Genomic DNA, 16,034 nt, shown 5'->3' with positions numbered 1-16,034 from the left:
ACAAAATGTTCCAACTTTGTAAATATACTGTTTGTTATAGCAAGTTTTAGGATAACAAATATAACGCCAATACTGCATAATTTGAGCATACCTTTCTAAGAACCCCTTAAATCTGAGGATTTAGAATAATTAATACAGTGATACCATAACCGTAAAGCATTGTTCCTGTTCACCTTTGCATGCAAATTAGCTTGAGCGTTAACAATGGCATGTGCTCTGTTCCCGGAAATGTGTTGACACAATGTCAAATAACTGGAGAATTATGTGGAAATCTTTATGATGTTTGATTTGGAGCTGTTAATTAACGGTTGTTTACGTGAGAGTAGATCGTATGTGAGATTAAGATATTTCTCCCTAAATTTAGCCTGCGAAGGATATTTATACGAATAATGTTGATATAACTAAATCGTTAGCCAACATTTATTGAGCAAAACATCACATACTAGCTGTGTCCTGCGGCTTTACCCGCATTGCTCCGCACCTGTTGGTCTTATAGCGATGATATTATATAGCCTAGCCTTCGTCGATAAATGGGCTATCTGACGCCGAAAGAATTTTTCAAATCGAACCAGTAGTTCCTGAAATTATCGCGTTCAAACAAACAAACTCAGCTTTATAATATTAGTATAGATAACAATTATATGAGCTGAGGGAATGGACCAACGTTTATACCATCATTGAGAGGTGTATGAAGTGCTTAAGAAGCACTAAATTGATTAACTAAACATTAAATTAATTATAGCAAAATATCGAAAGAAACTTAAGGCTACTTAAAAAATGATAATGGTTTGCAATTATGAAATTTAAGGTACAATAACAAAAAATGACTGTAAAATAAACTGAAATTAAATTCCTCACCAAAATGACATTCCACCAGATTTAAACTCCAGTATACATTTTTAGTTTGCATTTCAAATGATATTCTCTCGAACGAAATTGCGTTTGTGATTTTGTTGTTTCAGCGAACGTTATTTAGTCATATTTTGGAAGATATTTCCGTGTTCCGCGTCGGAGTAACACCGCAATATGCATTTAAAATAAAGTTAAGCCAACTCTCTATGCATATGCCGTCTCTATTCATGAACAATTATAACTGTAATGTTCCACTGAAAAACGGAATAATTAAAAAATGCATACATAATCTTGGGTATGAAATTTTCATTCTAATATAACTAGTAGAAGGTTTCATGTTTTTTTATGGTAAATACAAGTGATGAAAGAAAAAAAATTGACATAATAAAAGCTAGAGGGACTTGAACTATGAGGCCTATTAATAATAATTGTTCTATGTCCTTATCTTCCAAAAAATAATGCAGCCTGAATGCGGACAAAGGCTATAAGAGTGAAGCCAAATTTATATATGTACATACATTCGTCGCTCGTCCCTGGTCCGACTGCTCTTACACTAAAAGAAGTTACAGAATAATGTTAATAAATTGTATTATTGCATATTTTTGTGCACATACATAATAAACCCTAGCATAATGTAACTGCAAGCGATCTCTATCTCATTAACTTATCCTCATTAAAAACTGCGTACAATTTAGATACATTTTACAGTAAAAAAGTTTTGAATTATTGAGCAAACGAAGGCACTTCATACGACTCTTATTTTAATTAGTACAGGCAGGCACTTTCGCATAACTCACTTAACACGAAGCCTTTACAAATAAAATTCAGCATGAGGCTAATTATTCTCTTTATTTAGGTATATTCAAATTTGCGCTTTAATGTAATATTGAATATTACTTTCGGATAAGCATTTGGAATGTGAAAAAACTTTGCAATTGCCGGTTTAATTTTACTCATTCTTCAAAATTGCTTCATTATTACGAAAAAATAAGGGGTTATCCATAAGCGTTCTGTCGAAACGAGGCGACTACGACTATCTACGACTTTTAAATCGCAGATCAAGCACAGAGAGAGCAGTTAAATTTTCACAAACTTACCAAGGAACTTTAGTGTTAGAACAACTAATATCCATATACAGTGAAACAATAAAAGCAGACGTAAAGGAAAGTTTCTACCATTCGCCGTTAAGGCAGCCATTCGGAGTGACGTTACGGTAAATGGTAATTGTTGTAGTAGTTCAAGTTAAACTGTGCGTGCGATCTTTTCAAATTGCCGACATTCAGTTTTTTGTTAGTAGTTCTTTGTGGTACTGTATGCTATAAATAAATGCCATTGTTCTTTAGTCAGGAAACATTGTAATGTAGGTAACGTTTACCAAAAAACTCCACAATATGCACAGACCTTTTAAAATTAGCTCTACCATGCTTTTTCATTTGTCCTCACGAGTTATTGCAATAGGTAGCAACTATAACTTACAAGTTACAACTATATGAATTCGTTCCCATGAGTCACACAAATACATTAATAGGGGCTAGGGGCTTTACCTCTGAGAAAATACTAATAATTATGCTAAACATGTGACATGTCCTGAGTTTCTAGATTATTTTTAAATAAACGTTCACAAATATTTGAAGAAATTTCTACAGTGACGAGATTTTAAGGTTGAAAGAATTAAAAACATTAGAAATAGATTCCTAGAGATATTTTACTAAAAGTTTTGAAGCAGCTTGATTGCAAGATAAGACACCAAGGTAAATTCCAAAGTTAACATTACTATCTCTTGCGTTTTGTATAATATTATTTAGATAGATCAATCAACTTTGGCTTGGCGTGAAAATATCAAAAATTTCAATTTTGTAAACACTTTATAGAGTACTTCAATTAAAATGTGTTTCCATTGTTGAATATTTTTGTTATCTTTAGTAGGTACCTACAATTAAAAACATCATTAGTAAGACTGCAAGATGTGTTTGTTTTGTAATATTTTGACTCGACGCGCGACTTAAACAAAGATTTCATAAAAATAAAACACCATTTATGTGTGTTAAATACTTATTGAAAAAAAAATCCAAAACTTTTCGTAACCGGAGCCGTTCTAGTAAGTTCCGGAGAAATAAATTAAATAAATTGGATCCATTTAAATTTGTATTTAAAAGAACAAATTATTTACTACGAGTATTTATTGATACTATAATAAACTAAATAATTATAAACTATCAAGCAAAAACTTATGATTTGTTTCATGATAGGGTAAATAGTAAAAACAAAATGAGAACTGAAATATCTCTATAATAGTAACTTATTTATCTGTAAAGTAGTGAAAGACTTTTCAATTGCCATTTATAGCCCAATAAATAGATTTTTATATCATTATCTCTGACCTTTATCCCGATAAAATATAACACACTGAAATGTCAACAATTCCCAGAAATTCAATCTAGATTTATAAATTGCGTTAGATTCTTCGGAATGGTACCAGTTTCAATTTAATTAAATGCTTCAGTAGATATCCTGTTAGATACGAATCGTAATATATAATACTACTAGCTGTGCCCCGCGGTTTTACCCGCAGCGCTAAGCAGTTCTTGTAGCGTTATTATATATAGCCTTCCTCGATAGAGAGCTCTTTATGGATATTCGATAGCTATCTAATACTGAAATAATTTTTCAAATCGGACCAGTAGTTCCTGAGATTAGCGCATTCAAACAAATAAACTCTTCAGCTTTATAATATTATTAAGTATAGATAATGTAACAATATTATGTCGTGCCCCGTAGAAGAGGTCATCTGTCATGTCAATCCTGTCGTGGTGGTCTTCCGTTATAATAGGAATATAATGATTAAGAGTGATATAGCACTTAATTTAAACTAATAATATATTTTACAAAACATCAGTATTATCTCATACAAATAAAACACACATATTTTCATGAAAACTATTTATTTATAGAAAAAATAAAAATCCAAAGCTGCACATTGTTACGCTGAAGTCGAAGATATCGTGGTTTATTAGGTGTCGTGGTTTTATTCTGAAAAAAATAATGTAACGAGATTAATTGAGTTTAAATAAAAGGTAGGTACGTTACCAGGTACTAGTATATAAATCAATTAATTATTATAAAAGTTCTTTATTAATTCTTGTTGTATGTGGGTCATAACTCATATACTACAAAACACAATAAGTATATACTATTTGGCTTTGCAAAATAATTAATTGCATAGACCTTTTATAGTCACAACACAAAAGTTTATATTTGAGATCTTATTTTCGATCCCGGAAGAAAGAACAAACTCAAACTCAAAAGCTTTTCGATCGTGCTACTTTCACCGGTGCTTACTCAAATGTTTTCGCATCAATTACAGACTTGAAAAGTTTGTTTAGAAATAAACAAAAGTAAAACATGTTATCATTAAAATATCACAAAATTAAAAACAATATAGTTGTTAAAATAATTCAACAACATCTAATTTTATTTGGGATATAACAGCTCTAACCTATTGCCCTGTGTTATCAAATCGTTGACAATTTAGGGGTTATTTAACCATGATATTATAATGTATAAAAGTGTCCAGTAAAAAAAAATATTTACATCCAATAAGGCTCGATTTTATCCAGGTGGTAACCTATTATAATATATCCTATATTATTCTATTCAATTATTATGATTGTAGTTAAATTGCTTGGATAGCTGTAATTTGAAGATACGCTTAAACACTCATTATAAATACATATTAATTATTAAAAAAAATCTAATCAAATGAACAAAGGAGAATTTGATACTTGATACAAACTTTTAAACATAACAATATTTCGTTATCGTATGTACATACTCGTTATAAACATTCAACAAGACGCTGTTATTTAGTAATAGGTAAAATAATCATCGATTCTGTTCATGTATTTAAACTCTTACTCACAGCATTGATCAGTGGGCACGCACACACCGTCATCGTTCCTCATGTAATCATTGTCACACACACACGCAGGGTCGTAGCAACCAGCCGCTATAGACGGACAGGGCGGTGGATTCTTTAGATCCTTGCAATTCTTCCAACAAACTTCCAGGGCACATTCGATGTAACGTTCATTTTTCGGACATTCTGGAAGTATTCTGTAGTATTTATATTTTGCCTTATATTTTATATCGCTCATAAGATGGCCTTTTGACAGTTTAAATTTTTTTAAGTAAATTTGATAGATAGCAGTACAAATTCTGTCCTAGACCTCTTACATACAGAGGTTTCCGTTTTGTTTTTATTTTTTTTAATGTATCGTTACTAAATTCAATGTAGGTACGCTTTGTATACAGGGTGTCCCACTGTTGGTATACTAAGCTCAAAGGAGGTTATAGTTTTGCATACGCTGAGTACGTAAAAAATACTTAAAAAATTCCAGACGCATTTTTTTTTCAAATAGATGAAATCTTAAAACTCTATGTGTACACCCCTAACAAGCAACCCGCCCAACTTTGCCACCAGCACGTGGGATATCGTTTAAGATTATGTTTTCATAGACAAAATGCTCACATTAGAGAAGCGTTATATGCCGGCTGCGCGAAGCCAGAGAAGAAAACATGGATTTTCAGGAAAAATTTAGCAAAAAATTTTTGACGTAATTTTGTTGTTTAAGTATTTTTTTCATGATCAGTGTATGCAAACCTATAAGTCCCTTCGCGCTTAGTATACCAATAGTGTGACACCCTGTATAATTACTGTGACTACTGTGAGTACAATGAATAATTCTGTTTTAATAAACAAATTACATGCGAAATCACATGTTTAATTAATTAAGATAATTATTTCTATGTATTTAATTTTGTATTTATGGTGAATAAATGATTATGATTATGAATTGTAATAAAATCGAAATAAAAATGAGACTAGTGAATCAATATTCATATATCTTAAAATAGAAGCATGAACATTATTTCCAAAAATAATCTTCAGGACAGATATCAGATCAATTACTGCCATAGAAAATTACTACATTGTATCATTCTTGTCAACATAAACAAGCCTATCAAATCAACGCAAATTCTAGCTAAAAAAAATTGAAGTGATATTTACATAAAAACTCACTCTTCATTCTTGTACTAACAACGTCCTTAAATACTAATAAATAATTAATTACTTTTACTTACCCCATGGTGTTTTATCAACCTTTAAAGCATACGAAACTGCGATGAACAAAAACAAAACAGGTAATGTTTTTAAAGACATGTTCATTCTAATTCTGTTCTCGACACACTGATTTTGTTTTTCCTGATGATGTATTTATGTACAATATGTACACAAAAACAATTATATATTAGATAATTTAACATGACGCTATCCGTGATAATTGTTACCTTGGAGCTAAAAACGACTACGTGTTGTTATAGGCTATACTTATATTATTAGTAGATTTATTGTAATCCAATATATTTTTATTTGTAGGCGCATGTAACAGAATTATTAATTGCTATTAATTTTAATATAAGCAAAATGCATTCTTTAAGTTCAATACATCTTTTTATTTGTATACCTACAAATGAATACTACCTAGTAGGTACCTACCTTAAAAACGTGATTACATAACATTGATTTATATGAAATGGCAAGCAGTTCAGAATGACGCGCTTTTACAAAATGAAGATATAGCTAATAGCTTTAATAGCTAATAGCTTTAATATAGCTTTCCAGGGTCCGAGCAGGAAAGTAACTATATTGACTCACCGGTGTAAATAAACCTGTAAGTCTTATGCTTACTATGCTTAATGGACCTTAAAGTTTTTCATACACTGATTACTGTATATTGATTACAGTACAGCGACGAAGGGACACCCTGTATATACAGGGTGTAATCGTTAAGGGTGCACAGGCGATTATTCCATAACTGTTACAGATATCAAAAAACTTTATACTGATATCGAAATTATTTTACGTAGTGAGTACAATAACAATATTAACTTTTTAAAAATTAAACGGGAAATATCCTATGTTTTGCGTTTTTGCGTTGACTTAGAATTTTTTTTTTCACGGGTTAAAGGCAATTAGATCTAAGTATTTGATATGAATTTCAACTTGATAGCTCTACGCGTTCATGAGGAAAATAGTAATAAGTTTATATTTATTAAAAAATAAATATATATTTTGTAATGTAACTAAAAATTTAAGGTTTTCGGAATTTTTCCTTTATGTGTGCTATAAAACGTTGCTTCATGCCAAATTTCAAGATTCTAGGTCGACTGGAAGTACCCTTTAGGTTTTGATTCCCTTGCGAGTACTTGCGAGTTTCAAAATATGCAGCTTAAATTGCTGTTTCTTTTGATTGCGTTGACATAGAAGTTTGATTTTGTTACAGCTTAAAGGTATTATAGACTTGAGTATTTGGTATGAATTTCAATTTAATACCTTTACGCATTTATGAGGAAAAGGGTAGTAAGTTTAAAATTATTAAAAAAAAAAATATTATGTGATATAACTAAAAATTTATGGTTTTCGTAATTTTTCCTTTATCTATGCTATAAGATGTTGCTTCGTACCAAATTTCAAGATTCTGAGTTCACGGGAAGCACCCTGTAGGTTTCGATTCCCTTGCAAGTGTCGAAAATTTTCGGCATAAACGGCTGTATCTTTTGATTGCGTTGGCTTAGAAGTTTTATTTTTTCACAGCTTCAAGGGACAGTAGACCTGAGTAATTGATATAAATTTCAGCTTCATACCTCCACGCGTTCCTGATAAAAAGGGTCTTGACAGACGGACGGATGGACGGACGGACAGACGGACAACAAAGTGATCCTATAAGGGTTCCGTTTTTTCCTTTTGAGGTACGGAACCCTAAAAAATAATCACATATCGTCTTCTTATAAGTTTTTTTCTGAAATTATGTCGACAGAACCAATTAACAACTGGTCCGACACGCACTTGTCCGTTTTTATTTGAGTGCTTTGAATATTCTTATGAGAAATTTTTGAGCTATCGTGGAAATATTTTTCCTACGGCAAAGCGTCTGTATTGTAGATTGGTACGCGGGAAATACCAACCCACAATAAGGTTATTAAATAATAACTTATTATCATGAAACAAAGATTTAATCAGAGCTAGTAAATTATAAGTTATCGTAATGTAATGATACATAACGTCATGATTAAGCCATGAACTTGTTAGTATCGGTAGTGTTGTTTTTAATAACAACAGACACTTCAAAAAATTCCTTTTATAAACTCCTTTATACTCATTCTGCATCTAGGAATTCATTAACTTCTAATTTTTTTATTATGATACAAAATATTTCAATACCATCGTCTGAAGATACATACTCAATATACATATTTAATTTTCATATGAAAAAAATTGGCTAAGAAATAAATATGGTTATATAAATCGAATCTTGATTACAATAATGTACCCACGTGTCAAAATAACAATAACACCTGGAACAATTATCGAGCCTTAATATCGCTAAGTGAAGAATAAAACCAGCCAAGTCATAAAATATGTTACCTTTACGAATTCAAGTTTCGGGTCAGATTGGTCCGAGAACGTGCTGTAAAACGCTTTAATGTTTAATGTAAAGTTTAGTTTTTATTCGTTATAAATTTCCAATGACAGTTCGACTATTGAGTCTATAAAGCAGAAGCAATAATCGAACTTTTCATGACGTGAATTTATTGTGATTAAAACAAACAGAGTTTCTGAAAGAATAATAATGGTCTAGTCATAACGGCCTGTTCGTTGAAATTTTTAAAGGAAACTAAACTTTATTGTATTCTCATTACACATTTCAAATAACAGCAAATAATATGACTTTACAAATATTGACGTAATATAAATTAATACTTAGAATAACATTTAGTACCTATAGACAAAAAATTGAAACATAGATATTTTTCAACCTACATGAAATTTTTAATTTCATTCAAGTTTACCGGCTTAGATTGAAAAATAAATAAACCAACAGTCTCTCAGTCTATATGTTTCACATTAGAGATTATGGCAAGATGTTACGAATTTATCACGTTCATTTACGAGGATAATAAAAGCCAGAGATAATTGTAATAGGAGGTATTATTACGTAATACGATAATAATGTACATAATGTGATATTATGATGTTAAGGATGGTAATAGTTAAAAGCACAGGGCGTAATTAAATTTCTATGCAGAGATAAATTATTATTGTATAGACTTATTGACAAAAATATCGTCTTTTATATAGAATGAACAGTAGAAAGTGTTCAGCGAAATACATGAAACCTTAAATATAGGTATTAAATGTATTAGTTGGTAATAAAATAATAATAACATACTTATCTTATTCAAACGGTAAATAATAAACTACTTAGTCTTCATTTATAAATTTATAATAATATATTATAACGATCACACTAAATAATCTAGAAATAATTAAAATCAATATTAAACAGGCATGAATGTCATAGTGAAAATATTTATCATTGGAATACAGCGGAAAGCTGTTCCAATCGATCAAGTAGACAAGAGAGCTCTCTACCTTTTCAAATAGATTTAAAGGAAACATTTTCACTTAAAGCCTCATTCGTAAATAGCTTGATAGTTTTAAAAAACTGTTTTTAAAAAACTGGTATAAATTGAATATTTAAAAAAAATCGTTATTTTTACCGCAACAAAATTGCTCGCTCATTGTCTGAGCATTTTGGTTTAGTCTATGTTAAACCTATATACATAATATGTTACAATGTTTATAAAAAACTGTATATTTTGTGAAAACTAGGTATGTGACGTTCGTTCATATATTATTTAGGTATATAAGATTTTTCAGTCCAATCATTTTTAACGCACATTAATAAATTTATTTATCTTTGTATTTTTCTCTTCCATTTTCTAGAGCATATGTGATTTTTAATATAATCACTAATGTACAATTTATATGTGAGCGTATATAAATATATAGGGTGAATGGGTTGTCCCCGTGGGTACTCTTTTGTCGCTCGAAGTGTTGACGTGTAAAAAATGGCAACATAAATATTAAACGTGCCAAGAAAATGGCTACCACGCGATTTTCGAGGAAATAGTGTTAGGTATAAACAATAAGATCGTTTTTTCATTTCATTTTTATAATAGTTCTTGTATAACTTTGTTTTACATTTTTGAAACGTTGTTCGGTTTGCATTTTAATACTGAGAGAAATTGTATCTTTAGATCTAATATATTATTTTGTGTTTACAACAGGATTTTCTCACCTCACTCACGAATTTTCTTCACAAGATAACGTAAATTAAAAATTTAATTGATTCTTTTACCAAGAAAACGGAAGCTCCAAAGGCTCTTTGAAGCGTACAAGATAACCTCGGATTCGGGGAAGAAAAGAACCTTTTAAATAAACAAATGCTTACAAAGATTGAAACAATTTAACGCAAGACAAGTTTTGGTGATGCCGAAGCGTGCCGTGGTTTAGGCTGTGAGCCGGAAGACCACAAATAATTTACATTTAAATCGTCATTTATACAATATTAGATCTAAACGTATTCATATAGAGTGTAATTTAGCTTAATAGAGGTGAATCATTATACGAATCGTTTGATATTCGACATGGCGTCCCGCAAACAATAGGGAAAGAAATTCGGCAAAACGCAAGATAAGGAATGATAAAGGTGAAATATAATTTAAGTAATGGCATCTTTATTACTGCTAAATTTGTGCTCGGGGATTATCTTGATTCACGAGGTGACGGGGTTTGAATGCGCTGATCGATTAAATGTGTACTTAAATAAATCGACTAACAGCTACTACGAATGACTGATTCTTAGTATTAAGAGTATAGATTTAGTTTAAGATTAATGGTGTGTATTTATTTCAAAGTTTAGTAAAAGTAAGTGATTAAATATAACTTTTAAGAAATGTATTATACAATCAAGAGGGGAATATTTATTGATATTGGCTGTCCTTTTTTAATAAAATCTCACGTCGCCTGATAATAACAAAATATTCGATTTCCCATATTAAAAGTAGTATGACAGCTCGATAAGTAATATCCCGAAGCCCAGATTAAATCAGTTTTCATAACAGATTCGCCAAGGATGAAATTGCTTTTTTAAACGCTATAACTTTGGTAGATTTTTTCGCTTTAACCTAAAATTGTTTTTTGTACGAGGAAGTAATTAAAATTCCTTATTAGAATTTGTATTAGAAAATGTATGATACAAATAAGAGAGTGTGGTTTGATGTCGTTTGACGTGATGCCTTCTTAAACTGTTTGTCGGTAGAATAGAAAACCGTTCCGCCACGATTCTATTTTGGTTGATATTATAACAAAATATTAGATTTCTTTTTTCCGTTTTCTCATCATAAATGTTAACCTTATTTACACCCAATACTTATAAATGTATACTAAACAATCTATAAATAACTTTGGACTTAATTAAAGTAACTTGTAGGCTCTACAATGTAGGGCTTACAGAAAAGACAAGTTAGAATGATCACTTAGAGCCTAGCCTATAGGTACCTTATTATCTTATTTTTTTACTATCTTGCTGTTTTACTAAAGATTTTTTGTAACACGACAAACAAAGTCAAATCGATTAAAGAATTTTAAATCGAGTAATGTTGTTTTGAATGATTTTGACGAGATTATTTATGTTAGTGACAAAGATACGGTCTTTACATGAATTGTTTAACCCTAGAACACTAACCTTATTTTTCAACGTTTAATACTAACCTTCGTCGTTTCGACTACGCTTTTTATTGGAGGGGATTAAGGGGTTTAATTAAAAAAATATATTTGTAGTTATGTTTTTATTTTAAGGACAATGTATTAATCTACATATAAAAATATTAAAATACTTATCTTACCATATTTTAAATTCAAACAGTCATCAAAATGAGATTATAGTTTACACGCTTTATGAAAGTTCTTAAAATTTTTTGAAAAATTCGTACACATAATATATACCACTAAATTGCTCGAAATAAACTATTAATTACAAAAATAATATCTGAAGAATTAATTAAAAATATAATTTTAATAATAGCTTAGGATCTAGAACATTTGTGACACACATTAAGTTTGTGTTCCGCACACAACGATTTTTTGCACTTAGTGCACCTATTTTTAGTCTACCTTTGCTTTACGGAGGGACATAGCATATTTATGTTTTTTTTTATTTTGCTGAGGAGGGACATAAGCATCATTACTTTGCTCAGTTTCATTTATAACATTCACATTACTTCTTTCTGGCATGTTTAAAATTTATGTGATTGAGTCCCGCAGAGTATCAGTAATTATACCTGAAAAACATGGAAGAGGATCTAATATATCTTGAAAAAACCGTACAGGCCCTCGTGTTATGTATCTATGTTCCTTGAAGGTCTTCTGCTTTGTGACCTTGACTGTTGTGGTGACCATATGTGTTTATCTTTCCCAAGAAGAATGGTACGCGATGGTCTTATAATCAAATCACTAGGGTCAGCTGAAGTGCTACGTTTTTCGTCTGCAATGGAACGTGGCCAGATGTATTACTACTTGCCTCATAATCTTGATCTGGAAATTTCTCTTTATTTACAATAGAAACTTCATCATCACCCACTCCATTTCATGCCTCATCAGCCTCAATGTGTTCAGGCTCTCTCGCAGATGAATTTTCCTCATCGCTTTCGACTTCTAATAATTACATATGAATCGTATCTCAAAAATAAAATAATAGGCACCATTATAAAAGATAAAATAACGTAATTTTAACTTAACTAAATAGTACGAAAAGTTACGTTAATACTAACCTTCGTCGATGTGACGAGACATGGTTGCTGGTACAGCGCGTGTGGACCTTCCAAGCACAAAGCACTACCGTCCATCGCAAGAGCAATGGGTCGGCTGAGATTAGCTGAAGTTAGAAAACCATACGGTCGCGCGCGTAAAAGTTATAGCGATTTTTTTGGTGACGCGTCGTCGAATCGACGAAGGGTAGTAATCTAGGGTTAAAGTACGGGATTTGCTCATAATTATACTACCTTTGTTCACAGAAATACGAGTCGACTAGAATGAAGACAATAAGAAAACACAAAGGAAGGTGCCGTGATGGACCGTTCTCTGCCAAATGACACATAGAGGATGGATAATACGAGTATGGACTATGGTGTGACGATGTGTTGTATCGAAAACAGCTGATTTTAAGAGAGGATTATCTAACCAGTATTAAAAGATATGGAACATAATCAGTTTTGCACCGTTCAAAAGAGTTGCTAAAAAATCTTCGATTGTTTTGTTATATTTTGGATTTTAATGGATTATTTTTATCGGGTGAACTTATCGACCTGTAAAAATATTTGATAAGAGTACCTACTCCTACATCTTTGGCTGCGACAATAAGAAAACAATTACGAAGCATAAAAATTCATACATAATTACATACATTTATACATACCACATTAAAAATAGAATTAATCTTCCACGTGAACATGTTTATTGTGTGAGTTACTTTGTTATCAAAGTAACACAAAAAACGCGTCAAAATATCACACAAGAGAAACTGTCACTTGATTAAAACATTTTCCTCTACATAATACACTGATAATACAGGAAAAGGTCTCGTTACCCTTAACCTTAAACAACGCTAAAAGAGCAGACTGAGATGAAACACGCCAGTAAAAAGTAATAAACAGTTTACGATGTTCTTTATTAAGAACAGCTATATTATCAGACTTTTTATATTCAATGTAGAGAATTCATAATTAAATGTTAAGGTTTTTATGAGACTCATATCATTCTTTATTTCTTGGTTCAAAAAGCCGTCTACGTAATGATGTTTTTTTTTATATTTGTGACGTTATAAGAGAAAATATCTGAAAGGAAAAATACACGAAATTCTAATATTTCCAGATGATTCTTTCGCATAATTCACGAAGGAGGAAAGGCCCATCAAAATCTCTAATAAGCTAAGCCCCAAAGCAATTTACTTATGTAAAAGAACATTTATCTATACGACTCTAAAGTGGAAATCTCAACTGCAGTAACAAATGTCCTCACAAATTCAGAATCGCAGAACGAGCTCGTTGTTGCCTTTTTTGTTGAAACATTTGAATATCCGAATACAACCCGATACTATTTACGTCTGGACAATCCAGTTACACGCCAATTCGAAATGAACTATAGCTTTGTGGCAATAAGGTGGTTTTTAGTGTGCCAAAATGTTGTTCACCATTTGATTATTCCATCGTAAGTCAAGTTAGCAAGTCAGGATAAGCGCCCGTTTCCTATTGTAAGGATAACTGCGCGTTAGATTTCGAGTCTTCTAAGAATAGCTACTGATGCTGCAATACATGTTATGGTTTTTAATACTTTTTCTAAAAAAAACTGTGGCATATTTCTGGGAGTAAAAATGATTAATGCAGATTCAGATTTCCATGTATGTCGTATATACAAGCTGCGCCTCATGACTTTGCCCTCATTTCTCCGCTCCTACCTATTAATTATTATTCTTAGCGTGATGATATAATAAAATAATACATTTCTCCATAAATGGGCTACCTAACAATGAAATAATTTTTCTATAATCAATCAATTCAGACAAAGGGTTTACGAAAAACTTCAATGCTGTTAGCACTTCAAAATTGCATACCATATTAGAAAAACGTAATGAAATATTATATGACATAATTTTACTTATAGGTTGTAAACCAACCCTTGACCTCCTTTACCGTGAGAGTTGCACAGAACCGGGTTAAATAATTTGTGATTAAAACCCGGATAAACTCTTTAATTTCCCCAATATAATTAAATTTTAATTACTACGGATACCTATTACGAAAAATTATAGCCCTTTAATTAACTTAATTAATATTATCTTGTAAATATTTTTTCATTTATTATTGAAGTAAGTATAATATAATTATATACTTTTTTTAAAAGTATCTCAATAAATGACGAATCCAGTGATTTACTTCAATATATTTTGTTTCAAATTCAAAATTATTAATGTTTATTAGCCACAAACTCTGCGACCATTCTGCGACATATTGGTAATAAATAATAATTTATGCTGTCTTTTTATTTCTATTTAAAAAAACTAATATATTTTATTGAATATCTAAAATTAATAACCTTATTCACTTTATTGTTTAAAATTTAATAAAAATGGTTCTGTTTTTGCCCTGACTTTCTGAGTCTTCAAAACTAAAGGATTTAAACACTTAAAGCTATGTCAACATCAATCATCGTTAAAAATGAAATAGTAACATAAAAAAGTTCTTTAAAATAAAATAAAAATCCACTTCAAACGATACTGCAGTTATAATTGCTGTCATCTAAAGGATTGCACGCGTCCTTGATGTTTTTCCGTTAAAAATAATTTTATTTTAATGTCATGTTGGGTATTCTGGGTTTTACTGTGGTTTTACGAATCTAATACGAAAGATATAATATGACGTCAGTCGCTGCACAATATTTTCCGGGGGCATTAATGATAGAGGTGTTATAGCAGAAGTAAATTAATGACGCATTTGTATCTGTGCAATAAATAGTTTTAAGTCCATGTTCTTTCACGTTCATATATGAAATTCGACCCACTTCTCTCAAATCTACTAAATGTAGGTACTTGTATTGGAACTCAATAGAAAAAAAATGCTTTAATTTGTCTTGTCTATTTAAAATACTGCCAAGGTTAATTTCAACTATTGCACCAAAAATTAATATAACCAAGTATATATTCAAAACAAAACCATTGCACTCTTCTCGAGTTACAGTTCCAAATATTATAGACTCACAAAGAAGAACGCAAACTACTATTATTAATCCTTTTTTGCGCTAGCGCTAAAAATAAACTCATTCTGACAAAAAAGGTTCTCATAACAGATACGCCACTATTTTTTCCAGCAAACTATTGAGATTAGCGGACCTGACCTGTATGAAAAACAAAAACTAATTGTGCATTTACTAACGGACATTCCTAGAACAATTTTAATGAGGCAATTATGGGATAATGGCCGGCTCTCTCGATTTATTTCCCTATGAATGTATACTGTTTGCTCATCTCGTTGTGCTCAAACATTTAATAATCAAATGGGCTTTGTGGATTCTGTTTTAATATTTTTAGGCTATTTTTGTAATTCTTTAGAAATGCTGAATGCATTCAAATATATTTTAATTATTATTAATTTAAATATGAATGGGTAACAATACAACTTATTTTGTTATACAAAATATAATGTCGTTGAAAACTCTCTGCACA

The 16,034-nt window shown here is 30.9% G+C and overlaps 1 protein-coding gene across 1 annotated transcript; it reads right to left on the bottom strand.

The window, feature by feature from the left end:
- Positions 1 to 3,822: 3,822 nt before the first annotated feature.
- On the bottom strand, positions 3,823 to 6,094 carry LOC149488541 (venom serine protease inhibitor-like). The gene is made up of 3 exons (XM_089695706.1): positions 5,995 to 6,094; positions 4,772 to 4,954; positions 3,823 to 3,882 (listed from the first exon to the last, which is right to left on the bottom strand). Coding segments are annotated over exons 1-3 (270 nt in total). The 5' UTR covers positions 6,080 to 6,094; the 3' UTR covers positions 3,823 to 3,880.
- Between the last annotated feature and the right edge of the window lie 9,940 nt (positions 6,095 to 16,034).

Source organism: Colias philodice, chromosome 5, assembly GCF_061535455.1.
Source record: "Colias philodice isolate Cphi_HAF_F1 chromosome 5, ilColPhil1 Martin Lab GWU primary, whole genome shotgun sequence".
Taxonomy (NCBI): Eukaryota; Metazoa; Arthropoda; class Insecta; order Lepidoptera; family Pieridae; genus Colias; species Colias philodice.
This window is presented reverse-complemented; position numbering and strand designations above follow the sequence as displayed.

Bases quoted from the DNA above. Each gene is read 5' to 3' on its own strand.
- LOC149488541 (XM_089695706.1), bottom strand. From the start codon at position 6,079: ATGAACATGTCTTTAAAAACATTACCTGTTTTGTTTTTGTTCATCGCA. The intron at 4,955-5,994 runs GTAAGTAAAAGT...GAATACTTCCAG, and splicing joins GGTTGATAAAACACCATGGG to AATGTCCGAAAAATGAACGT.